This window comes from Barbatula barbatula, assembly GCF_947034865.1.
Source record: "Barbatula barbatula genome assembly, chromosome: 12".
NCBI lineage: Eukaryota > Metazoa > Chordata > Actinopteri > Cypriniformes > Nemacheilidae > Barbatula > Barbatula barbatula.
Window position 1 is genome coordinate 11,701,161 of NC_136775.1, and position 27,495 is coordinate 11,728,655.

Below are 27,495 nucleotides of genomic sequence, written 5' to 3' on the forward strand. Positions count from 1 at the left end.
GGAATGATTTTAGACAAAGAAAGTGAAAGTGAGTGGTAACCACGTCTGTTCCTGGTCCCCATTCACTTTTATTTTACAGTAAATGGAAATTTAGACATTGAGATAACTCCTTTTGTGTTCCATTGAAGAAGTCAAATCAGATAGCGGAAATAAAATGATGGTGAGTAAATGATGGCAGATTTTCCTTTTCAATCCATTCTTAAGGAACTACTTTGAATGAGAAATTTGAATGAGAAAATCAAACGTGTGCAGATAGAACATGCTAAGATAGTAATACAAAACACAATCATTTATCCTGGCACACGATGTACTACGTCTTTCAAATATCTACACAAAAAATGTTGTGGAGTCCACAAATACACAACAACTTGGACTCCCGAACGAATAACATGTCCTCTAATTCACAAAGAAGAAATTCACACACTCACTAAACAGGGGGTACATTCAGTAAAAAGTAACAAACAAACATCAGACATCACAACACATATCATGAATTGCACACCATTTCTGTCATTCCTCGGCTTCCTGTCTCCCTCCCCTCCCACCCTCTAGCCTCGCTTCTACTGTCATCCCTGCTTGAACACTTGTTCAGGTTGCTAGGAAACACAAAGCCACGGAAACTAACGGGCAGCATGGAAACAGTTGAATGCTGAGATATATTTGGGAAGGCAAAGGTATGTGTGTGTCTCACTAGGTATTATGTACTTGTAACCTTGGGCATTATAATGAATGTGAGTATGTATGTGGGCACATGCTAATTTTGCAGTAAAGGTAACACAATCACATTGAAAGTGTGTGTGGGTGTCTGCTGTTTCCTAACAGATGTAGCGTGCATATGCGTGGGCTCAGATGTGTGACCATGTCTGTGATTTGTGTTTTTATGCGTTTGCGCGCGTGTGAGAGAGTGTAATGTTTACAGTAGTCTTACCTTTGATAAGTCAACCAGAGTATTGGCTTGATCACTGAGTTTCCTTTGCTCCATTTTAACACTCCGTAATCTACAAAAGAAAACGAAACACACTCAAGTCCATTAAATGCCAGTAGAGCCCATTGACTTCAGTTTCAAACTGGCTAATGAAGTTAATCAGCTTGTTTTCCTTCATTTGTTTGTTGTTCCATCCTCTGAGATGAATACACAATTAGGACGTAAATCCTAAAAGCCCTGGATTTGAGGATTTCCTGAGTGTGGGATATCATCATTTCTCATGGTGTCTTTAAAATAAAAGGCTTCAATTTAACAGGTGCTTTGTCAACCAGGTCCAGAACTGAAGGACTGAATCCTCAGCCCCAGCCAACTTACACTACATCAAAAGAGGCTGATATCAGTGACTTTGGTCACTTTCATAGTGTTTTTTCATAGTCAGATCAAGACCTGTTAATAAGGTCTTAAAATACTTAGCATAGCTAACATGAACTAACATTGAAAAATACTTCTACAGCATTAACTGATACATTAGCAAAGCGAATTATGCTAAAATGCTAAAAAAACGATTGACCATTTCGCAGGATTTAAACACTGGTCAGAGGCACTTCCGATTTCCTTTTTATTCATTTATTTCTAAATCGTACATACATAATAAAATCTTAAATATATTTGTTTAACATTTTGATTCAGTTCTAAATGTTCTGTTGGTTTTGTATTTTGTTCAAAAGTTCTCTAGTTTTAGAAAACTGAAACAGGAAGTTCTTCTGGACCAGTGTTGAACCAATGTCGTTTACTTCATTTGAAGTGGTCTATATTGCTGATTGTTAGTTTATTATAGCTAATGAATTCGCTAATATCAACAAATACAGCTTTTTTGCAAAAAGTTCCCTTTTTAGCTTCTATGGACTACGACAAGCACAAAATTTCCTTTTAGCAGATAAACACATTAAAGTTTACATTTGCTCTCTTCTTGGTCATCATAAAAAAGTACTCATGATTCACTTGCACTACAGAAAGATTTGTCCAATTAAATGCTCTTTAAAATGAAAATATTCCTCCTCAATACCAGTTGACTCGCATTAGCAATAGCAAAAAGCTAAATTAAATGTATGGCTATGGTTTTTGAACAAAGATATCAATATTAACGAGATGTGCTGCTGCCGTTACAATGAATGGCGAGGAATGCAACACTCAATATGGCCACTCTAGCTAAGGAAGTCCCAACTTCCAGTAAAACAAGCCAATCATCATTCAGTAAAATCTGACATTTCTATGGGCCGGGGCTCTCTTGAGGCGCTTTTCCAGCCTGTGCACAGGCGCAATAGATTAGGCGACCTAGAAAAAGACCATTTATGCTTAGTTATGATACCATTCATGTCATGTTCATTTATTGATCGGAAATATGCTTTTTAATTGTTATTTTTGCCTTCCCCCATTCAAGCAGATAGGACTGTAGACTTACTATGACGTAAATAGCTACCCAGAGGCATGGCACACATGGCCGCCGAGTGGCACAACTCGGCTGACTTTGGCTTAACACTGGGGATTTGGGATTTGCCACAGATACATTTTGAAATACCCTGACATTTGTGCAGTCTATTGGCCAAACCCCTGCTTGAATAGGAAATATTTAAATACAGCAAATAGTTTAATAGAGTATTTATGATGCCCATAGAGCCAATGGTCAGCAGAAGAGGCTGCAGTTTTAAAGAGCAGTTTTTCTCTCATGAGATCACAACTAATGTGAAGCACTTTTGTGTAGTTTTAGTTCAGAGGATTATTGCTAAAGTTCACTTAGCAAGCTAACTAAAAAACAACATTTATAAATTATGTGATGAATGTGTAAAGTTGTGTATGTGGCAATATTTCTCACTGGTGAATGGCTTGGAGGAACTTCCTCTGGTGCTTGCGAACACGAGAGTGGTCGATCTTCTTCATCAGTTTGGTGTGTTTGTATATCAGCCAGGTCTCTCGTAGAACATTTGCCGCTGCATTCTTTATCTGAGGGGACATGTCACCATAACAACAATATTAGCAGGAGAAAAAACACATCGGGAAAGAGGGATGAGAGTATAACCTCTGCTTTGCCAACACGCTTTCGCTCACCCGCTTACACAAAACCTGAACGTCTGCCAAATGAATAGCTCTTTTGGTAAATATTTCACCTGACGATAGATCCTCTAGACCAGGGGTGTCAAACATACGGCCCGCGGGCCGTATCCGGCCCGATAAGGCGTCCAATACGGCCCGAGGGAAGATTTGAAAAATAATACAAATATGAAATAAAAGTTTATTATTATTTTAATTAATTTAAAGTTTATTAATACAATCAGGTTTTCGCTGCCATATTATGTTTTGTTTTATTACATTTTTTATTTTATCATTGATCATTTAATTGGGCTTCTGCCGGAACCCCTAACAAGCATGCGCATTCTAAAGCGCCGCCTACATTTCGAAAACAAAGTCGGCTAAGTTGTGCGGCAAGGACTAGTGATTTTAAAATGTCCAAATAAAGAAAACTGACGGAAGGAGACGTATTTCTTCTGTGAGTTCAACGGTAGGCCGGTATGTTTAATCTGCTCACAAGCCGTGGCTGTGCAAAACGAGTACAATATTAAACGGCACACACGCAGAGAAATATGATAAATACACTGGACAACTTCGAAAAGAGATGTCAGGAATTAAAATCATAATGCAGATGCGATCTAGATCTTTTGTTGTTAAAGGAAATTTCTAGTATATATTTAATGTTCATATCCAAAGTGAAGTTGTACTACTGTACTAATTGTTAAATATGTTAAGGCAGTTTTTCCTATTAGTGAATTATATTGTATAGCTTGTATGGTTCATATTTAATGTGACCGTCTGTACACAAATAGAGTCTGTTGCATTTTTGTCATTACTAGTTTAAAAAGTATCTGACAAAAAATATTCATATTCAAAGGAAAGGGTTTTGATTGCCTTTACCTAAACAAAATAGTTTTTTCAAAGAGGAATAAGAGTGTTATTGAACCGTTCTGAGGATTTATTAAATGCACCTTTTACAGAACAGTATGTCTTTCTAGTTTTTTTGCTAATTCATTTGTAATTTGGTGCAATATGGTTTAAAAAAGGTGATTCGGCCCGCACATTGTCACTTTTCTCTCCATCCGGCCCTTACCCTAAAATGAGTTTGACACCCCTGCTCTAGACCATAATTCTGTCATCCGGTCTATTTGCAATTCTGGCCCCAGACCAGCGATGCCAAACAAGAGAGGGTCATGGTTTTGGAGATCCTTGTGCTAAAGTTATGTGAAGGACTAAAGTATGTCTATAAAACAAAAAAGTTGTTTTTAAGGAGTGTGTTAATTGATAATATATATGGTGCTATACATAACTCTCCCAAGTCTTTCTCTTGGGAGATGTCATAAAGCCGCAAATCTCAGAAATGACAGCAGAAAGAGAAAGGGAGGAAAAGAAATGGGGAACATACGAAAAAAAAAAATCAGCTTGAGTGAAATGAATGAGGAAACTTCAAAGGGGCTCCGTGTAGTGAGGAAAGAACAATTAGATTCTCGCTGGGCAACGGAGGGAGGACAGAGCCTTTCGTTTTTAATAAGCCCCCGATTTGACAGTGTTCCTCCAGGCATAGGGCAGCACTGGACATTTTTTAAACACTGTTACTGGATTTAGCACTGTCCAGCTCTGATTAATTAACACTGGTCATAGTATTTAATAATACAAGAGTACAAGCTCAGGCTCAACCTTGCAGGTTTCATTTGTAAGACAAGTCATAGAAGGGGCAAGGTAAAAATTGAGAGAGAGAGAGAGAGAGAGAGAGAGAGAGAGAGAGAGAGAGAGAGAGAGAGAGAGAGAGAGAGAGAGAGAGAGAGAGAGAGATTTGTCATGCACAGAGAATCACATATGTTGTTTGTTCAGATGAGGGAAAGCTTTTGTGTGAAGTGACAGTCTAGTTTACATATACCAGCATGATTTATTATCCCACTGTGTGAAATAATATAATTATAGAGCTTTTGCCTCTTCATCCTTCATCATCTTATTTACTTTCATTACTTTATTTAATGTGGTAATTTAAATGGTACATTTTCAATTTGCAGCTCCCGGTCTGTTTTTGATTTTGCTGTATTTTTTATTGTTGCATTTTTCCACAATCTGAATTTGCAGAGCAAACAATGGTGAGCAAACAATTCCCATCACAAGATTAAGGTTAAAATACTATAAAACATTATATTCTGTTGCATAAAATGAAACCCAGGGGTGAACATTGTCACCCAGTGGGAGGTGAAAAGGACTCTTCCGTGCTCTTCAATCATGTACAGTTCAGTGGTAAGTCATGTATATGTGTGATGGTGAAATGAAGGACAAATGAGCTCTGATTTGACTTCTTACAGAATGAAATAACACTTAACACAGTGGGAGCTGGTACTGGTATCACTGCAGATTAATGTATCTGAAGATTTTTAACTGGATCATAATCGTTCAGTATTGGTGAAAACTGAATTGAGCTCGAATTGAGGGGAGTCTGGGGAGATCCGGGAGCAGCATTAGGGACCGCTATAAGAGGTAAAAAATAAGACTTTTGGGGTCCCTCAGGTAATTTTTTTAAATAATAATAATGACAAATCAAAACTTTGTGCAGATAAGATTTGGTAAATATTGTAAATAAATTATTTACAATTTTAAAATATTGAGATGTTTGGTCCCACCCAAGACAAAACATCCCATGGTGGGGACCCCTCATACGACATCATTTAATTCAAGCACTGGTGTTTTCTTTAATGGGAGAACCAAATAGGAGGGCGAGGAACCAATCAGAGACAAGATGTGACTAAAATGCTGCCAAGGAGGTGGGCTTAGGACAATGAAAGATAGTGATTTCACAGAGAGTGAGTCTGCCTATTATTGCTTACCATGTGATTAACAGAAGCCTAACTAAAGTAGTTCCTAAACCGAATTTTGTTGTTTTCATGGAAAAAAAATGTTTAAGTTAAAAAAACCACAACAGCATGCTTTGAAAGTGTACTCAATTTGTACTTAGAGTACCACTTAGCCTACTTGTGAAATAGTACTGAAGCTATCGTCATAGTAACAACAGCCAATCAAATTGTTCTCCGGTCTTGCATGAAAGCAATTGCCTAGCGCATGCACTAGGTTATTGCATATGGCGATCAGATTGGCTACCGCCTGCGTTGCCGCTAGAAAGGTTGAGAAATGTTAAACTTCTGCTGCGAGCAACGCCAGTGAAGCGACGCTGCTTTGCCAACAATGACATTCAATGATAATTCAGTTACGCCAACGCATGACGTCACCCATTCAAAGTAAATGAGAAGCGTTGACGCTGACGCCTGTGAATGTACTTTAACCGTCCCGTCAGTTTTTCCGTATGGGAAGAGTAAAGGGAAACACCTGTGTGCTCTGTACAGTAAACCCTTTTGCCACCGCGTCTCCAAGGCAACAGGTTTGCAAGGTTAAAGTTATGAGCGATTTTTCTCGCTTTTAGCAGAGGTTTGTAACCATAGTAGCAGCAAACTCACTTCATGGAAAGGATATCCACGGCAACGCTACAGCATTTATTGATCCACCTTCCTCACTCTCCTCTGACAGGCTGTTAAGCTGAAGCAATTGAGTGAGTGCAAGGTAATAAACTTTTGAAAAAGCGCCTCATTTCCCTTTTTCTAAGCATCTCTCCCACTCGCTCGAGCATGTACTGTAGCCGCTTATAAGAAGCAGCACTCCGCGGCTTAAGTGATTTTTTTCATCTGTGATGCAAATATTGATCTTCAGCCTTCCAGTCGCCGAAGTCGGCTGTGATGTTGCCTACATATTTGATACAGAGAGCTATTTCTGAGTCTTTCAACCGCATGAAACATTCAAAAGGAACAAAGGAGAGAGCAAGCCTTCTGTCGAATGCGAGACATTCTCTGAACGCGAGGCTGTGCTTTTGAATCCATTGAGTGAACCCTGTGCGCGTCTGTTTGCGCATACCCGTTTGGTGAGCTGCGTGTCCATCATGAAGTTATGCACGTGCTTCTCCGCCTTTGTCAGCTCAAGCTTCCTGGCTACCACGGCAACAACCAATGCAGTGCATCCTGCTCCCTGTGTGAGAGAGATGAAGAGCAGAAGGTCAAGGTGAATACAAAAACGACAGAAGCAGGAAAACATTACACACTCGCATCATTAGTAAAAGACACGTGGTGTCACGTAATAAACATAATAAACAAGGGAGATCAAGAGAACCGAAGTAGAGGTTCTAATAGGAAGCTATATGGGTACCGCCCCAGTGACAAAAACGGTAACGTTTTAAACCTTTGGAGCACTAGTGCTATAAACACACAAAGACACCGGTACATAGTGTTATACTGTACGTATCCATTAACACATCACAAACTGAAGGCATCGCCACTGACTGCAGAGAAGTGGTAGATGTGAAGATTTGAGCAAAGGAAAAAAATTTAAGCAGGTTGAAGGAGATCAAAAAAACTAATCCATTTAGAGGTGAAGAGGTATGTTGAGTCAGAGGAGTGAAATTTAAGAAAGGAGAGAGAAACATAACAAATTTCTAGCTTGAAAAAGCTGTTGTATGTTTGAGGGGGTTCACGGGTGGGTGTTAATGAGGTCGCAGAGACATAAATAACATATGAACTTGAATTCAAAAGTGACTAATGAAAATGTATGTGCGCTTCCTATGACTGTGTGTGGGAGTGTATTTGTAGCACTAATGGAACTACAATAACCCACTTGTAGGACATACGAAGAGTGACATACAAACCCAAAAATACACCAAAGCCATTTCTCTGAAGACATGAAAATAGAGCAAAAGAGGCCATTTTCAAAATGCGCTTTTGTTGGCCGTATTTACCATTTAATAAAACATGACGAGCATCCGTGGAAAACCCCTTTAGGACAGAAATAATGTGTAAGTGCTGGTTCCCTATATGGCAACTTGTATTCTTATAAAACACAGAAATGTTGTTGAATAGTCTAAAACTAGACAAAAACAAATGATAAATGTATCAACAGATTCCTTTAACCTTAGCCTATTTCCAGATATAACAGTTATTAATACCACAGTACAGAAAAAATCCTGTCAGACCACAATATAGAAGCGTAAGTGCTTCAGTCTGAAATGCTGAATCTACACGGTTATAATGTTACAGAAAGAATTACCCTCGATATAGCAATCCATTAGGTAGTTTATCTCATGTGTGAGTGTGTATTATACAAAGTGAGGTTAAAGAGATTGTGATATATGTCTAACATCTTACGTTCCATCTACATTTCCAGACAAAAGAGACAGGTGCTTCACACATCCCCAAAATCCTCTAGCATCACAGAGCGGCTGGCGAACTAAGCCCCTGCCCAAACACTCCTGTTCCCTCAGGGCAGTGGTACATTAGAACAGAGCTGGCCTTCAACGTTGTCATAGCAACAAGTCCCATAATTCCACCTATAGAAAGTCATTACAATCACTCTCAACAGTAAAAGAAATCACTTCCAACACTCAGTCGCTCTCTCTCCCACCCTCTCTCTCTCTCGCTAGTATTTTTACCCCTGGCTTTTCATCTCTCGGCCAGCTAACAGTCAAACATTGATGGAACACAAACGGTTTGACAAATCAGCTGCCCTTTTACTAAAAAGACATGCATTACGTATATACTGAAAAACAGCTACATGGAGCACAATAATGTTACTACGTGTGATCAAATGTGGATCAGCTAGTCAACCTTAATTGACGACCACAAAAAGACAATCAAATAGATTTTTGAATAAAAAAAAAAGAAAATACTGACAAAATCTCAAAATAGTCACATTTGTTATCACAACAAGCTTTCACATCATCTGTGTGAAGAGGAACAGTTTAAAAGAAGGAACCATAAAAAGAAAACAACAGAGAGAAAAGCTTGCTATTTCTATTAACGGATATTTGCCCTTATATAATAATACACACTCAACACAAAATGTCAAACTTTAATTTGGCACAGAGACATAAAAGCCTGAACAGAATTATGCAAAGAAATACCTTGGGCTTACATAAGGCTAACTCGTGAAGTAATCAGGCAGAACAATAAGAGCTTGAAACAGCCTAAAAGCTGAACAAATGTGTCATCCTTCAATACACAACAGGATTCATCCAAATAGATGTTTGTATATCATGGTGTTTGCTAGCATGTTTAGATTTCTAAGAAGAAAAAGGTTATAAGAGAAACGACTTTAGGTTGTCCCTTGCTCCTGTGGGTGTGAAAACTATTTTTCCACATGTGTGTGTGTGTGCGTGTGTTTGTTTACCATTATTCCTGTGAGCAGACACACTCCCTTGCCACAGTAGGTGTGAGGCACCATATCTCCATATCCAATGGAGAGGAACGTGATGGAGATAAGCCACATGGCACCCAAAAAATTACTGGTCACATCCTGAGCATCATGATACCTGTGAGAGAGAAAAAGTGAAAGATTTCCTTTAGAAAGAGTGTTTCTAAGGCGTAAGTGCTGCATGTGAAGGTAAAAAGAATCAGTAACAGGATATGAATTAAGCAAAACAGATTAGCACATCTTAGTTTTCATCAAATAATTATAACAACTTTTTGTGGTTTAAGCATGGCGCTAGAAACGCCAAGGTCATGGGTTCGATCCCAGCGGATTACACAAAATGTACAAAACAATTTGAATAAAAGCAAATGCATGAATGTAAAAAATTCATCAGACGATTTTATCCAATTGATTTTTCTCATTTGAGGTATACATAAACTCGGTTTAGATTATTACTATTTATTTATTTTTGTTTTAAATTTACATAATTTTGTTTTTATTATTTTTAATATTAAATGTTTTATTTCAACTGTAAACAAAATGGGTTTTAAGAACGTAATTAATGTACATTTTAAGTTGACTTTAACTGAGGAAAAGGCTCATAAAGGACCTATAGTTCCAATTCTGGAGGGTTTAAAAGCCTGCTGCACACGTGTTGGGCTGTGTAAGAGCAGCACACAGCCTGCAGGGAGACGCCTCCTCTGGAAAGGACCTGGCGCATGATGACTTTGAATGCAGTGCATAAAAATAGAACAGATCCCTGCAGACTCATGTCAGGAAGGTGCTGTCCTGATCGGACGTGGCAATTGAAACATACAAACCCTCGCTGGAGTCATGGCGCTCAAGCCTGTAGCTCAACTCTAGTCCCCAATCGAGGGAAACCCTCAATATTTCACACTGCATACCCCAGTCTAACACACACACTCAGAGTTTGTAACCATGACAACACGCCTGGTAGATTCAGAAACACCTACTCATTGGCCCGAGGGCCTAGTTTATCCAGCAAACCCTTTTAAGATGCAAAGGAAATCTGTTGATGGAAGTTGTGATTGGCTGGTGCCTTAACCACATCCAAGAGAGTCTGATCAGCGAAAAGTTGTGTTGAGAAAAACAGGTCACCCAAAGACAAGGGTGTGAAGGAAAGGGCAAAAAGCACAGCAGTCTTTTCTCTTTCTCCTTTTTCCTCCTCTCTGTTATACTTTTGTCTCTCCTCCCTGCAGAACAAATGATGCACAATGTTTGCACACCTCGACCGTTGTGTTATCATCCAGCGGCTGCCACTTACTGGTGCAATCGGGTGATTCCTCATTAAACGTCAGAAGCCTGGAGTGCATCTAGACAGAAAGTCGCAGTTTGAAACGCACTGAATTATTTGTTCATTCTCTCACCTCTCACATACTCTTACGGTCCAGGCAGCGATGATCCACAGGGAGATACTGAAGACCAGCAGCACAGTTCCCGGGCAGATGGTCATCAAAGTCTTCATCACAAACCGTGTGTTAAAGTGCACCTGAAGAGGGAAAACAACAACCACAGTGTAAAATCAATTGAATAAAGTAACTAGAAAAATACAATAAATTTGATTATTAGTTTTTGGGGTTTACTCAGAAGTATTGTACTAACAATTTATAAGATGTGCAGCTTTTCTATTAAGATATACATTTTTTAAGATGAAAAAAGCAATAATGGTAGATTCAATTAAAGCTGTTGAATAGGGTTACAGTTAAAATAAATTTGTGTTTATTCCAGCATGCACTAGGGCATGGAAATGTAAATAGGTAAAACTTGACATTTTAATTTCATTGTCATGATTTCAACAAATTAATTTCATATACAGCCATAGAAAAAAAAGCTATTTCAAAGACCATTTTCAGTTTTTCTGAATTTACTATTTAGGTGTGTGTTTAGGTAAAATTATAATTTTTTTATTCTGTGAACTATTATCAATATTTCTCCCAAATTTCAAATAAAAATATTGTTTGAATTTGCATTTATTTGGATAAAATGAAAACTGGAGAAACAGGTCAAATTAATAGAAAGATGCAGGAGAGTTTCATACCTCAAATGCTACAATGAAAACAAGTTCATATTCATCTTTAAGCAATACAACAATAATATTTGTATTTAGGAAAAGTTCAACTATTGTTTTTGTGATAACCTTGATTTTCATCAAAGTTTTAATGTGTCTTGTTATGCTGTATACTTTCACATTGCTGTTGGATGACTTTATGTCCTGAGGTTTGATTTTCAAAGTCACCAGACACTGGACTGGAATGACAACAATACACCTAGAAATGCTGATTCAACAAAAAATTGGAACGGTCTCTTACTTATTTCCCAGACTGTAAATAATTTGCCAATGTCCATTTTGACAGTCCGGTTATCTGATATCTTCCAGTCTGATATCTGATATACACTATCACAATACTACGCCATATCATTACACTTCGAGGCACAACATCAAAATATATTATTGCCTTCATCATTATTATTGATTAATTTCCTTTAATAAAGTCACATAAAGGGAAATTCTCTAGGGGAAAGAAACTAAGACTGACCACACGGTCATTAATGCACAAACAGAACATGAGAGCAAAGAGAATTAGCATTTACATCTCTTTGAAACAAGAGCTTCTCTCAAAGGACAAAGTGATTACCCTCTTCAATCAGCCATTCAAATTAAAGTACATCTGGACCGATTCTCGACTGTTTTACGTTATTTCCGTTGGCACGGAAGGACAAAAATTAAACTTTGAAATATCAACCATTGACAGCCAGTATTTCGTCAACTTCTCTTAAGCACGAAGCAGAAAAGAGACAATATTTTCACACGCATCAATCAGTCAACTAAAGGGGACCAGAGATAAAACTGCTCGAGAAACACACATCCATCAAACATCAAATCTGTTAAAGCAAAGTCATCAGTTATATCAAGTGACACCAAGCTACTAGACTAGACTGCATTCTCACAATGTTGAAACAATTAGACAAAGCACATGTCCAACACTGATATATGTTCAAAGCTTTCAAATCTTCAGCAAAGCTGACAGGTCCATCCTTCTTTTTCAAAACTCTTACTCGTGCAAAGAAAACCCCAGGTTTCCATCACTCATGCCTGTCCTTGTAAAACCGGACTGTACTGCTCCCCGGAGGTCGCAAGGCTGCGAGGGCGGGGTCACAAGATGATTTCCAGAAATCTTTTTTTTATTATTAGAAATAGCGTGTTATCAATAAGTGTAACAATATATAAAAAAATTTGTGAAGTTAAAACTTAAACCAGGCAAATAAACAGCCAACAGCCGCTTGGAAATTCCTCCCCCTCGATCATGACCCCTGAGGTGATTTCGTCACATTAACAACATCAGCAACCGAATTAGGTTAGGTCTATTAACAGCACCACGTTAAACAGTCCCATGTGCACAGAGATAATTTTTCAGGCTTTAAGTTTAGGACATTCTTATTTGTCGTAATGAAATGTTGATGAATATCGACCAAAGACAATGCAGGAGGCCAGCCTATGAGGGTGGAGAAACGCAGCAGTTAGAGGGGCCATCGTCCTCAGGTACGAAAAGAGGCAAATCCATCAGCACTTGAATCAGTTTGATGAAATTCGACCATCTGTAGTAATTATTAATATTTTTGAAAGTAAAATAAGGAGTAAATAACTATAAAATTGTGATATGTTAGACTGTGCTCTTTTGTGTTGTCATTATGTGCATTTGCACGCAACATTTAAACTTGAACTTCAAGTCACGAGTCACTGGCACTGTAATGTTGGGGTTCATGGGCTGAAAAGTTTGGGAACCCCTGCTCTAAGCCACAGCTAAATACTGCCTTTCTCAGATGAACAGATTCAGGCTGTGTCAGTCCAGACTAAAAATGAGGGGAGAACAAAAGGGATTTTCTCCAGACAGTATGTGAGGGTAAGTGGGTCATTGACAGAAAACGAGGAAGCTGGTGATGGGACACGAGCTGGAAAAGAAGCCATTTTGAAAACCCAAATGACACTCTTAAGGTAAACCATACTTGCACAAATTCCCCATTACTACTACTAATAATAATCACACCCAAAAGCCTCAGGAGGGAATTCCCAAAGTATGAATTGTATGTAATGGAGTGCTTGCTGAAACTGTACAGTGCCGTTCCACCGTGGCTCTTTAACATGCGGAAAGTGTGCTCGAATACACCACGCTTCTGGATGTATGCCTGGTTATAATGTTGTTCTTCATCATTCGATCACCATCTGCTGAATATCTGCTGCCATCATCAATAGAAAATGATCTATTTTATATAAAATAAAAATTCCATTTCATTTATGAAAGTGGTAACAGTGTGACTTTGGATATAAGTCTAATTTAAATAAAAAGGAGAACTAATTTTAAATACAGCCCAGCACTATTTCAGAGCATTTGTCGCCCGTATTTACTGTATTAATAAATAAGGCAGATTGCACTGAAACTCCATATGCATCTCAAAGGTTAATTGAAATTAGCCCATTGGCAAGACCTCTGACCTTGTTGAGTGCCCCTATACTGCGGGAGGAGGCATCAGTGAAGAGCTTGCTGTGTAGCAGCATGACTCTGGCGATGAGGTAGAGTCTAAGGAACATGGGCACAGACAGCACCATGTCTAGATCCGCCTCCGCCTGCGAGGGAGCATAGGAGAAGGCCAGCCGCGCCCGCCACATGAATTTGAAGTCACCCGGCACCGGGTGAACCGCCGAAACGATCAGCTCCAGAGCAATGAGCAGCACCCGTTCCATGGTCATGGCGATACGCCAGTCATCCGCACCATTGTCAATGACAAAGAGCTAAGGGGGAGAAGAATAGAAATGTTTAACATTGTATAGGAAACAGAGTTTTAAAGCAAATTTCCTATTGCGACCTTCACAAGACATAAAGTCTAAACACTTAGCATAATGGATGCCAAATTAGCATTAAATCACTCAAAAGAAGTGCTCAAGGGTACACGGCAGTCACTTGCATACATAACAGGATAAATATGAAATAAAAATAAAACACATGCTAAAATAAAGTTCGCAATAAAACGTGTGTAAATCAGAGGGATTATTGGTCCCAATCAGCGAAAAAATATGATGAGTCACAGGATTATGTTCTTGCAATATTTCTTATTTGTGTGGCAACCCAAATAACGTGAAATCCTCATAGTGAGTAAACAGAACTAACTGAAAAATCTTTCTTTTGGACACTGACAGCTCATATGAAGTATGGTGCAAAAAAATTCCACATGTTGGGTCCTGGAACAATATTCCTAAGAGCCAATCAGATTTTAGGGTTGGATTTAAGTGCTAATGTAAGACTGAATAAGTGGCTGACTGTAAAAAAATTCAGTTTATTTCTCTAACTTGCATTACAATTTTTTTTTATAATTTTTTACAGTGCATTTAAATCATTCTTATCAATTCGTATCAACAAATGTCATACTTCCGAAAGCTCGTATCTTCTATATTGCCACTAGGAAATAAAAAACACTGCATGTTTTTAACAATTAAACACATTGTTGTCCTACTTTTCAATACTTTTTATTGTTTAAACATTTTAATCAATTAGTTAAATCTGAAATATTATATCAAAATCATGGTAAATGGATATACAAGGTTTCATTCCAACAGCTATGGCATGTACACCTACAAGTCACCTACAAATCTCTGAAGACTATGCAGTATGGCTGGTCTAACACGAAAACCTTCACATCGAATGAAAGTTGCGAACAAACTTCACACATGAAAAACGTAATGTCACCGAATATAACCACTCCTCAAGACTAACCATTCATCATACATCTAATCCGAAACTTTAGTTATGAATGAATAATTCAGAAAGCTCATTAAAACAGCTACAGAGTAGAGACGCTGCGAGTAACTGTAGGAGTACAATGATTCCTCAAGAGCGGCACAGGAGGCTAAATGAAGGGGGAACTGATTTGTAAACCCCACAATGAGAACATGCTTAAATAGTAATTTTATCCTGCCAGGAAAGCCAAACAGATAGAGCAATAAGCATTCAGAATTCTGCTGGCATAATGTGCTGTGACAGATCTCTCTCTCTCTCCAAATGCAACTCCATGTCAGACGATATATCAGCAGAGTGTAAGGATGGAATGGGAAGCTAATTGTGGTGTTGGCGGTGTTAGATGTGTTTAATGTTAATTGTAAGTGTTAGATTGGTGAGGCTTGTTTAATTGATACGCAGAAGGCAAGCAGGGTTCTCCCCACTGAGACACAAACACACGTATACACTCCCACACATAAACACACACACACTTAAGAGCTGCAAATGATCATATCGGAATCCTAAGAACTCATGAATGAAGTTATATTTATGAGGAGATATACTGCCAGTGCACGCACATTTATTCATTATGAGCCTGTGCGTCTGCACGGTTGTGCGTCCACAGTGCATCAGGTCTTCCAATGGAAATGTTTTACTAAACGCTTTCTTCCGCGAATGCCCTGATAATGTAAACACCAGCCAGTCTGTTCCCTTAAACATGTTGCTAAACGCATGTGTGCATGTCTGCATGGTTGTATGGCAGTTAAACGTGCATGGGTTTTTTTTTCTGGAAAGGCCAGCCTCGTCATGGTGACTGTTGCCTAGGCGACAACATCAAAGACCAGCCAAGCTTAATTAGGGTCCCCTGGTGAGAGAGGGAGAGAATGACTGTGTGTTTATACGTGTGTGCATGTGTGCAAAAGAGTGAGAGAGAGACAGCGTGAAAGAAAGAGGTGGAAGAGAGAGAAAGAGACAGAGGGAATGAATGTAAGGGAGAAATACTCATGTGTGGGTGGTTGCGAGAAGAGTGAAAGAGAATGTGTGAATACTGTATGCGTGAGCATGAAAGAACATGCAAATATGCAAGGAACTTGTACTGGTTGGGTGTATGACTTGAAATGGTTGAATGCCATGTTCAATGCTCATAACCAATATATCTTCAGCGGACAGCGGATGATGGCTATACATATGATGCGATGAGAATATCATTTCTGTTCATCTGCCAACAATCATGGTTATCGACAGTTGGAAACCATTTTAAAATGGTCTTATATATTGGTCTATGATTATTTTCTCTGCTTGACTCTGTTTGACACATTGTGGCATACCACGATCAAACATATTTTATTTTTTGTAAAATATAATCACTCTGTGGTCTCTTCTATTTAAAAAACTCCAATCAATTTTTGATATTTATTCATTTGATAAGCAGTACAGCCTGGTCTCATTGTTTATACGTAAATATTTGTATGTAACGTTTTCAAGCACAAACTTACATTTTTGTACGTTTTTACTGATGCTGAAAAACAAAAAATTTGGACGTATGCATGGGAATACGTTTGAAACGTACAATTTGCTACGTATTTTTATTGAAAAACGTAAAATATTTTCAAAGCTTTTATATCATTAAGATATCAGTGCATTTTTATAATTGTATCAATAAGCGATTTATATTTTTAGACCCGTCAACCTACCACCATTTTACAGCTAATATAAAAAGATATAAAATGTAATAAACCAAAATATGCAGGAAAATTACTGTTTTAGTAACAATATAGCATTAACTTTGAATTTGTAATGAGCGTGTCAACGGTGGCTGCTCAGGATGGAGATGGAGATATAAATAAGGAATAAAGGCTTGGATTTGGTTCTGTTCCTCGCAAGTCACATGGATTCAAATGGATTACATCTGACAAACAAAATGTATTCCTTTTGTAATTATTTTGCATTTTTGGTGTATTTTGTGTCAGTCACAGCATGTCGGAGAAAACGCCTTAGTTTCCGATGGCAAGAAAAGCTAATATTTCAAAAGTAATAGTTAAACGATTGCAGAAATGTTATTCATTTTAAGAGTTTAAAGTCTTGTTTCTTCTAAATGAGTTGGCAACAGAAATCACACAGAACGAAATGTCATTTCATATTAAGTAAACCAGTCAATTTTATTTAAAGCAATTGAAAACATAATGCCGTAAATAAAATAAAACTGGCAAAAGTCAAAAAAGTTTTTTTATTACCTTTTACAAATGTAATAAAAATATTCACAAAAAATCTTATAAATTATGTATTAACATTTTGGCTCTTATCACTGCAAGTTGTGCTTTTATGATCCAATATAATCATAGGAATATTCCATCATAACTTTGTGCACTTGATGAAATTTCCCTTTTCCTCCGTCATCATCGCTCCCTTTCCGCCTCTAATCGTTACCCCCTAATTCATCTCTCCTTCGGCCCGAACCCCCCATCCTGTCGTTCTTTTTCAGGCTGAATTGCCAGGATATGCTGAATAATTAAATTCCATTAGTGAAGGTAATCTGTCAACATGAATGACTGGACCGAGCCGCCTCCCTCGGCCCATCAGAGGCAGAGCAGACAAGAGAAGGAAAGAAACCCAGAACCTCCCAACAAATGAGGGCCAGAGCCAATTAGGCAACATTCTAAAGGGAGGATGAATAGGAGAGCAGAGCATAGTGTGAAATGAAAGAGATAGGTAAATAGTTAAGGTAAATGGGGTCTCGCCCAGAAGGGAAAGGGATCAAATAAAAAGGGAAAGTTTGAAAACAGATAAAGGGTTAAAAAAGAAAAGAAACATGGAGACAAAATATTGTTGTTCAAACTATGCATGATCTTAAATTTGCATGTCTATACAGTCTTTACATGAAGCTTTGCAACAGGCTCACAAAAAGAAAATAATAGGTTTATAATCAAAATACAGTATACAGTAAAAATATACAGCATATGATAAATTATAAATATTCAATATTCATTTAAACATGAAAAGCATTTAAAAATTTGTAAATTAAAACTAAACATTTAGTTTTAACCCAATATTTATTAAATTGGACCAATATCAGATTTTATTTTGACTGACTTACTACTTCAATTTTGGTGTCATGAGGGTGAATCAATGAGTACAGAATTTATATTTTTGTAGAATACTAGTACTCTGTTTTCAGATACTATAGGTTTGTAAAAAATGAAATACACCTTTCTGTGCAAGCTTTATGTCTCTCACGTCACTTTTTTGTTTGTTTGTTTGTTTTCTCTTCCACAATAAAATCAATTCACATCGAAAACAATATTCAATCTCCTAAAAAACAATATATATACATATAGCCTATGAGGTAAATACATAAGATGAGAAATCTGCCTGTTATGTTTCTGAAAACACAAGCAACAGGATAAGCTTGGAATTCCCTCTTTATAAAATAAATAAATTTATATACACTGCAAGCTTCTCTCTCTCACACAAACATATGCACAGCCTCCCGTATGTGTCGCCAGTAGCAATAACAGCAGGAAATCCCTTTAGTTTTCTCTAAGCAACAACTCACACAGTGACACTAAGCAACGAGACGTGCTGTGACAGTGCTTGTGCAACGTTCTGGAAATGTTTCCCTGTCATTCTGTTATCAGTACCACCCATACTCTGCTTGAGAGTTTACCAGTGTTAAAAGCATTACCTGTACATTACCAGCTTCATTTCAGAGCAGGGGATCTCAGATGATTCACTGAAAAAGGAAAATCCCCTCATCGTTTATTCAGCTTCACAGGATTTCAAACCTGAACTACTTTTTTCTTCTGCAGAACACAAAACGGGATATTTCGAAGATGGCAAACAAACAATATTGACCCCATTGATTTCCCCTGTATGGACACAAAACCACGTTTGTGTTTCACCCGTTAGTTTTGAACAACACGAGGGTAAATAAATGATAATAAAATATTTATAAAGGTGTGAACTAATCCTTTAATACTAGCACAGGACTCCCATTGACATCCCAAGCTTGTTCCTTTAAGCATTTTAGAGCTTTTTCTTTGAATAGTTTGTAGCTTTTTTACATGAAAGTGCAGCTTTTTTACATGAAAGTAGAAAAAATGTATTATGTTTTTAAGTGTTATTCATTTAAAAGGAAAGTTCACATTTACTCACCCTCAAGTTGTTCTTAATCGTTCAAATGCCATTGTTCTGTTAAACACATAAGAAGAATCTGAGAAACCAAACCGTTCTGGGGCACTATTGACAACCATAGTCTTTTTTCTGCTGTAGTATCAATAGTGTCTCAGTTTGTAAGCAAACATTATTTTAAATATCTTTTTGTTGTGTTTAGCAGAACAACAACATTTGGTTTGGAACAACTTAAAGCGTGAGTAAATGATGACAGAATTTTTATTTTTAGATGAACTATCCCTGGGTTGACTATTACTGCAACTATTTAAGGTAGTCTTTGAATACATAAATCCTGCATCCATAATATTAAAAAAACATGTTAAATTTTTTTCAAAATAATTGTGCATGAAATATAACATAACAAATGAAATATTATTTATGTTTTTCTGTCTATAGGCCTGCTGTGTCAACACCAAACATATGACCTCAACTGTACTGCATGTTAAGCATGTTAAGGGCTTCCATCAACACAGCTTCCAAAGCTCATCATGTAAACCATTTCCAGAATCAGTCCAACCTTGAAATAAAGATAATTTACATTTACATTTATTCATTTGGCAGACACTTTTATCCAAAGCGACTTACAAGTAGTTTTATACAGCTGAAGTCACACAGCCATGAATATTTCTACTGTAGCCACGTTGTAAGCAAACTTCAGCCAAGTTGGCTCTTTGTGGGAAATGCACTTACATCAACATTAACATGCACTTTGGTACAAACTTTACCTCAGAGAGCCTTTAAGTCATATTAGCACACTGATAAACACACAATACTGTATCTGTAAGCACACAGTAACTGTCCGACAGCTGTGCTTTTGGCTAAAGATTCAGATGCCGCTGTCTATTTTGCAGGATTTAAAGTATTAAGGTCTTTGCACATACAGTCAGAAATTTTCTTACGCTTTTTTTTGTTTGTACTGTGTCTCTGAATTGTCACAACGCCTCTCAAAACGCTTGCTAAGGTTTTGAAAACCCGGAAAATCAAACCCAGTCCGAATTTTATTTTGACCGCCGAAAATATCGTAAGTGCGTAATTGTGATCGTCACGACTTGAGGTCGTATTTATTTTTTAACGTGCCGAAATTTCGGACACAAAGTTCAGACTCGATGTGCAATGGTCTATAGACTGTGTTGATTTGGGAATGAGGAGACCCAAGGAACAGTATAATTCAACTCAATATGACTCAATATATCCTTTCATCCCAGAAGATGATACACACACTCAGATACAAACACACATGGACAGACATTATTACAGCAGTTTGCAACTATTTTACAAGGTGGCTAATTCGTATAAACTTACACAGTGTCATTCATACATTTTATTGCGATTTGCTTTCGTCAGGTTTAGGGGTGGGGTTGGGTTTTGAGTGTGGCTTTTTTCTAATAATCGTATGTTTTATATGATTCACATCATATGAATTCAAACAATATTTTAAAAGAACTTACGAATACTTATGAAAATATTTACGAATCCGACTAGATCATCCAGACAAAAGTGCTTCTTAATCCAGCAAAATTAATGAAACACACATTGCATAACACCACTCCTACTATACAGAGATTTCGGCTCTGTTTAAACATATTTTGTTTAGACTAAATCCTCAAAGAATCAAACTCGGACCCCTTCATGTGAACTAAAATGTGAATGAAAGTGAAAATCAAGTTTTCTTTGCGTTCACAACAAAACAAACTATACTCACGCCAATTCCCAAAATCTCAGGTGTTTGTTTAGTTTAAAGGTGTTTACACTCCGTGAAACACCCTGTGACAAAAACCCTGCAAACCATTGTCAGACCCCTGAAACAAACCCTCAAAAGATTTCCAAAACTAAATCTACATGCGTTTGTATCACGATTAGCTAAAACGAATTTGAGATAAACAATTCAGACTCACAAAGGGGCAAGAGACGGTTGACTGAAGGTAAAAACACAACCATAGATAGAGACAGAGCAACATAAGATGCAATCAAGAGGGGAAAAGACAGGTGGGGTAGAGGGAATGAGAGGAAAACACAGGACGAATTGATTTACGTAGAGAGCGAGCAAGCAAGAGAGAGAGAGAGATTTGAGGGTGGTGTGTATAACTGTTATGTATAGCAATCTTGCCAATACAGTACTTTGCGACTGAAAGAGAAAACTGAATTGAGATGAAAAGAGAGAGAGAGTGAGAAAGACAAAGCATGTCTATTGTCCTATATTACATTGGACTTCCTATTTTCTGGTCTCTATATTTATTTCTACATAGGGCTGGGCAATAAATCGATAACAATATGCATCTATGATACACCTTTAGCAATAACGATAAAAAAATGCTTGATATAACACTCCAAACTTACCATGTATATAGACATTAATTAGTGTGTAATTTTGCTGTGTGTGAATGTAAGCAGTCTGCCAAGTTGTAAAGCTAAAAGTGAACTAATAACAAAGGTATTAGCTTGGGAAAAAATGCTTGCCCACGTTCCACTGGCAAATGACGTGACTAAGGGTCTGACGAGATCTCGCGGGACTAATCAGACAATATACTCACGCAATTGGCATGATGGAGTGCTGGACTCGAAATTGCGACCATTTCAGTCGCATATGCTCCCTAAATTTAATCTGCGCAACCTCAAAATATATTTGGGAGGATTTGTGTGAATGCACATTTTATTATGGTTTTACCTGTTTTCATTACTGTACAGTATTGTACGCTAATAACTGCACAAAGTATGTGCGTGCCGTGCCCGGCCATTCATAGACAACTTGATTTTTCATTCCGCAGCCCTACTTACCCACCATTTCTCTATGTAAACACACGATAGACGGACGGTTTCAACATTCGTTTTTGTGTTACACTAGTGCCTCACACTAGTTTTTATGGCAGTGCGAACTAACTAGCTTTGGGAGCGCAGCTGAACAGCAGCGTACTGAACCACAAGTATACAAGAGTTTAGCAATTGCAAGTTCAAATTACGTTATTTTGAATACATTCAAATGCAAACCTCTTCAAAAATGCATAATCTGTTTCCTACATAAGTGCAATGTTAGCATAAAACTGGATGTGTTTGTGTTGTTTTTATTGTTTCTCTGAAGGCTATGAGGGTTCCTTCAGTGGAGGAAGGAGGTTGCCAGTGTTATATGATGATCGCCACCTCTGCTAACACAAGCACTATTCAAAAGCATATAGAGAAAACAACCACAGTTCTTTACTAAAAGCTGTGCTTGTTAAGAAAACAAAGAAAAAAAACTGTACTGACTGTTTTGTAGTGTTTACATATTATTACTGCATAATATAATTCAATAAAGCAGAAGTTTAATTTGTTTCATAAAATATAAGTTGATATTCTAATGCCTACATTTTTAGCATTTTGTGTTTTGAGGTGAATAAGAGAAAAAATCAAAAAAAATTGTCTCATCTCTTGAACTCAGTCTCGCCTCGTGGGATAAGTCTCTCGTTACACCCCTAACGGTAAGGAAAGCTCCGGCACAGAGGAGACAGGATCCTATGGGAACAAAATGAAAAATGCTGCGTTCGTCACCGGAACTTACATTTAGTCATTTAGCAGATGCTTTTATCCAAAGCGATTTACAAAGAATTCAGGGAACAATAAGCAATATGTCATAAAAGAGCAATAGTACGATAAGTGCTAATACAAAGTTTGTAGTTTCAACAAAAGCTAGACCACTACCTGTTAAGAGAAGAGAGGGTTAGTGTACTTTTTTTTGTCATTCACTTACTGCGTCATTTGCCGGAAAAACAAGCCTCAGGTTCACACGCAAGTGCAAGTTAGACCTTAATAGCACTGTCAATATTGATATATCTCTTAAACAAACTTATCGATTCGCTTCAGAAGACCTTTGTTAAGACCCATTCTACCGCTTGAAAGAAACACATTATTCTTCAAGAAGAAAGTCATATTCAGTCAGGATGCCTTGAGGGTGAGTAATACATGGGGAAACTTAGTTTTGCCTTTAGTATCCCATTAAGTCAACATGAAATCTTGTTTGCTATTGCTTTTGTTATTTGACACACTTTTGTGTGAAAAAAGGATATTCGCTGGTAAAAGAGATTTCATTGAATTCTTTGCATTTATCTGAAATGCAAGAAAGTGGCTGTACCGTGCATACAGTACTACACTGGATTCAAGTAGTTTGTGATGTCAGATGAAAAGCTCTGGTTCAGGCTGAGCTAGTTAAAGAATCCTTGATGAAAGATCACAAAACAAGCTTTTTGAAAGAAAATGCACTGTGTCGATTAAACTAAGACGAGAAACACATATTGATTTTAGGAGGTCGAGTCTGATTTCACTTTAAATATGGTCAGCGAGTCAGATTAACTTCAATTTTATTACACCATTCAATTTTAAAGACATTTAACACCACTTCATACCTTTTTCACCACTTCTATCTTTGCATCTTCTAGCACGTGTGTTTCTGTCTGTGTGTGAGTTTATTTTGAGAATGCAGAGTTCTCAAACTGTATTCATTGATAAAAGGGCACACATGCTCCTTTTCAAAGTAGCTGTCAAACACTCACAAAATGACTCACTTTTGTAGACGCACACAGCCCTATAAATATCTGCTTAATGTCTCAAAGACGCTTGTGCATCTGAAGGAGAAAGGCGCCGAAGTTTTGAGGCTTGTGTTTGTGCTACGCATTCAGACCACTGCTGTGAGTGACTTCCCAGCGCTAACGCTCCTTTTAGAATAATAATGCTAATGAGGAGTTCAGTTTAGCTGTCCTTGCTGATGGCAACAGCCTAAAACAACATTACTCATCTCATCATTACACCATGCTAAAAATTAGGCGAAAAACTGCCAAAGCAGCAAAAGTAGAATGCACTTGAGAAAAGCACGTAGTAAGAAAAGAATAGAAACGTTTGAATGTGTTGTTTTTGTCGTTAGTTTGTTCTAATTTGAAGTGGCTATTACAACACACCATTGGAATGAAATATGGATATTGTTTATAGGAACAGTTGGCCCAAAAATTTTTATTCTGTCATCATTTATTCACCCTCATGATGTTCAAATCCTGTTTATGTTATCCTTGTGGTTTTGTGTCCATACAACGGAAGTCAGAAAGGGACAATAGCTGCGTTTACATGGACCAATGTAAACCGATTAAAAGTCCAATCCGAATGAAAAATGCTGCGTTCGTCACCGGAACTTACATTTAGTCATTTAGCAGACACTTTTATCCAAAGTGACTTACAGATGAGGAAACATTGGAAGCAATTATAACAACATAGGCAACAAAATACATAAGTTCATCAAACTAGTCCATTAAAGCCTAGTACAGTATACAAAGCTAAGAAAAGTGAGGTTAGTAGGTTTTATTTTTTATTTTTTTAAAGAAGGAAAGGGAAGAGAGTTAGGAAAAATTAATCAGCGACGTGTTGACGGAAGAGATGCGTTTTTAGGCGTTTTTTAAAGATGGCAACCGAGTCTGCTGATCTTGTAGCAGCTGGTAGATCATTCCACCAATATGGAACAGATCCAGAGAAGGTACGGGAGAGTAACTTTTTTCCTTTTTGGGATGGTACCACTAGTCGTTGTTCCTTTGCAGACCGCAGTGATCTGGCAGGAACATAGATCTGCATTAGCGAGTGGAGATACGATGGTGCAGACCCGGTGGTGGTCTTGTAGGCCAGGAGCATAGCTTTGAACTTTATGCGGGCGGCAACAGGGAGCCAGTGTAACCTGATGAAGAGCGGAGTTACATGCGATCTCTTCGGTTCATTGAAGACCACTCTTGCCGCCGCATTCTGGATCATCTGGAGAGGTTTGATTGTGCAAGCAGGAAGTCCAGCCAGAAGCGCATTGCAATAATCCAGTTTGGACAGGATTAACTGTTTTCCTGGGCAAGTCGCTGTAACAACCTAGCTTCTTTGATATGGAGACATTATTTTGCGTTTATGAAAATTTACATTATTTTGCTGGTGTCTGTGACAAAAAATAAATACTTCTGTGCTTATTACATTGTTTGAGTAGCCGTTTTTGTCAGGACTCGGGTTTGACATTCCACTCACGCTCTCTCGGAGTGTGTCTCTATTGTGCGGGACAAGGACACCAAGCAGCTGCCTGCCCGCTAAAAGCCAGCGTTCGTCGGTAAACAGGGGAGTTCTGGCAAGCGGCACCTCCATCTCCCCTACACTGGGAACCCGCACCCTTCTTCCGGTCCTGCTGACCTGTGACAATGCCTCCTTCCGTGAGTCGGCTCTCGTGGATTCGGTGGTGGAAGGCAATTTTAGGAGGCATGGGCTCACGAGAGGGGGATTCCCCTTTTCCATCCATCCATCCTCGCCATTCCCTGGACGGCAAGGGGATCAGCATGGTTTCCTTTACCACCACTTCGGTAGGACCCATTACCTCCGGCAATCCCCGCCAGGAGCTCACCTTTTTGTCTTAAAGTCTTCTGTTGTTCCTCTTATTTTGGGTCACCCTTGGCTTTCATTACATAACCCTGCCATTAACTGGGCGGATAATTTAGTTTCTGGTTGGAGCGTGTATTGTCATGCTCACTGTCTTGGCTCTACTTATTCTTCCGTTCCTTCTCTGATACAGGATGAACTTGTCGACCTGGCTCGAGTTCCAGAGGTCTACCACGGGTGGTCTTCAGCAAGTCTCGGGCCACATCCCTTCCTCCGCACCGTCAGTACGAATGTGCTCCTCCCAGGCACCTCTCCGCAGCGTGTCGGCTTTTCTCCTTGTCTGCCCCTGAATGGATAGCCATGGAGAAATATTTGAGTGATTCTCTGGTGGCCGGTGTTATTTGTCCCTCCTCATCTCTGGCTGATGCATAGATTACGGGGGGCTGGATGACATAACCATTAAGTATCGGTACCCGTTGCCGCTTATGTCGTCAGCCTACAAGCTATTGATTGGCGCAAGGTTCTTCACGAAACTGGACCTTCGCAATGCTTACCATCTGGTCCGGATAAGAGAGGGGGACGAATGGAAGACGGCATTTAATACCCTTACCTGGCATTTTGAATATAGAGTCATGCCTTTTGGACTCTCTAATGCCCCAGCCGTATTCCAGGCACTCGTTAACAAAGTGCTGCGTGATATGATCAACAAGTTCATATTTGTCTACCTGGATGACATTTTAACCTTCTCCTCACTGCTTTAACCTCCACCAACAGCAAGTTTGTCTGGCTGCCGGCCGATCAGGCGGCTTTCGAGGAATTTAAGAGTAGTTTTGTCTCCTCGCCCATCCTTGTTACCCCGGACCCGGCACGGCAGTTCGTGGTGGAGGTTGACGCATCGGAGATGGGGGTTGGGGTGGTTCTGTCTCAGGTATCCCCTGATGAAAATAAGTTGCACCCTTGCGCTTACTTTTCCCATCGCTTGTCTCTCGCAGAAAGTGGTCCTCCCCGTCCTCTCCCTCCTCCTCTGATCATTGATGGCGCTCCCGCCTTCAGGGTCAGGAAGGTGCTTGACTCTCTGCGTCGTGGTTGGGGATTCCAGTATCTGGTCGACTGGGAGGGTTATGGTCAGGTCGACGCGGTGATATGGTCTGGAGGAAGAGGTTGGGTCCCGGCCCGGGACATCCTGGACCGTTCCCTCATTGAGGCTTTCCACTTCCGTCACTCCCCGACTACGATTTCTGCCTCCTCCCGCCTTAGTCCGGCTAGACAGCCACAAATCTCTGTTTGCCCTTTTGACTTTTGGCTTTTACTAAATTCCTCTAACGCGCCACGGCGCCCGTCTCTGTTTACTGTTAATGCTGATATATGAATCTGCATATTATCACTTCTAAAGTTCGGTATTAGCTGTTGCTAAACATTTATTTAAAACATTTATTGTTTGCCTGCAGACGCTTAGTGGTCTTAGTTGTTTTGTCATGGTTTTACCATTACTCTACCTTTATAAATTGTAAAGAAATTTCGTGCCATTTGTAAAAAAAAATATATACAACATTTGCTTTAAAACACTGTTTTAGTAGGTATTTATGTGAACACTTGTGCAGTGTGCGCAGGTCAGCAGATTATATTGGATTTGAAGATGCGTGCTTACCTGGACCTCTCGAGCATGGTAAGCGATGATAAGTCCAAGAAGAATGACGGTGGAAAGGCTTATAAGACACTTCAATGCCAAAGAATACATGGAGCTCTGTGAAAGAAACCACAAATATTAGTATCACACACACACATATTGGGTTCAACATTACACTAAGCTTTGAAACCACATTATGCATAACACACCATTATTACACATACACACAACCAGTGGTGTACCACGAATCCTGCCCACGGCAGTGAAATAATGCGCCAGCATACAAATCTGAAGTGAATCATAACTGCAATAGGACAACT

At 38.7% G+C, this 27,495-nt stretch overlaps 1 protein-coding gene across 1 annotated transcript in view; it reads right to left on the reverse strand.

Annotated features, from left to right (window-relative positions):
- Positions 1-27,495, reverse strand: part of kcnn3 (potassium intermediate/small conductance calcium-activated channel, subfamily N, member 3) — a 42,749-nt gene that overhangs the window by 1,602 nt on the left and 13,652 nt on the right. The window contains exons 2-8 of the mRNA XM_079469297.1: positions 27,197-27,292; positions 13,746-14,042; positions 10,621-10,742; positions 9,212-9,353; positions 6,911-7,021; positions 2,799-2,926; positions 929-998 (exon numbers count right to left, since the gene is read on the reverse strand). Of these exons, the coding sequence (XP_079325423.1) occupies positions 929-998; positions 2,799-2,926; positions 6,911-7,021; positions 9,212-9,353; positions 10,621-10,742; positions 13,746-14,042; positions 27,197-27,292 (966 nt within the window). The remainder of the gene's footprint in view (positions 1-928; positions 999-2,798; positions 2,927-6,910; positions 7,022-9,211; positions 9,354-10,620; positions 10,743-13,745; positions 14,043-27,196; positions 27,293-27,495) is intronic.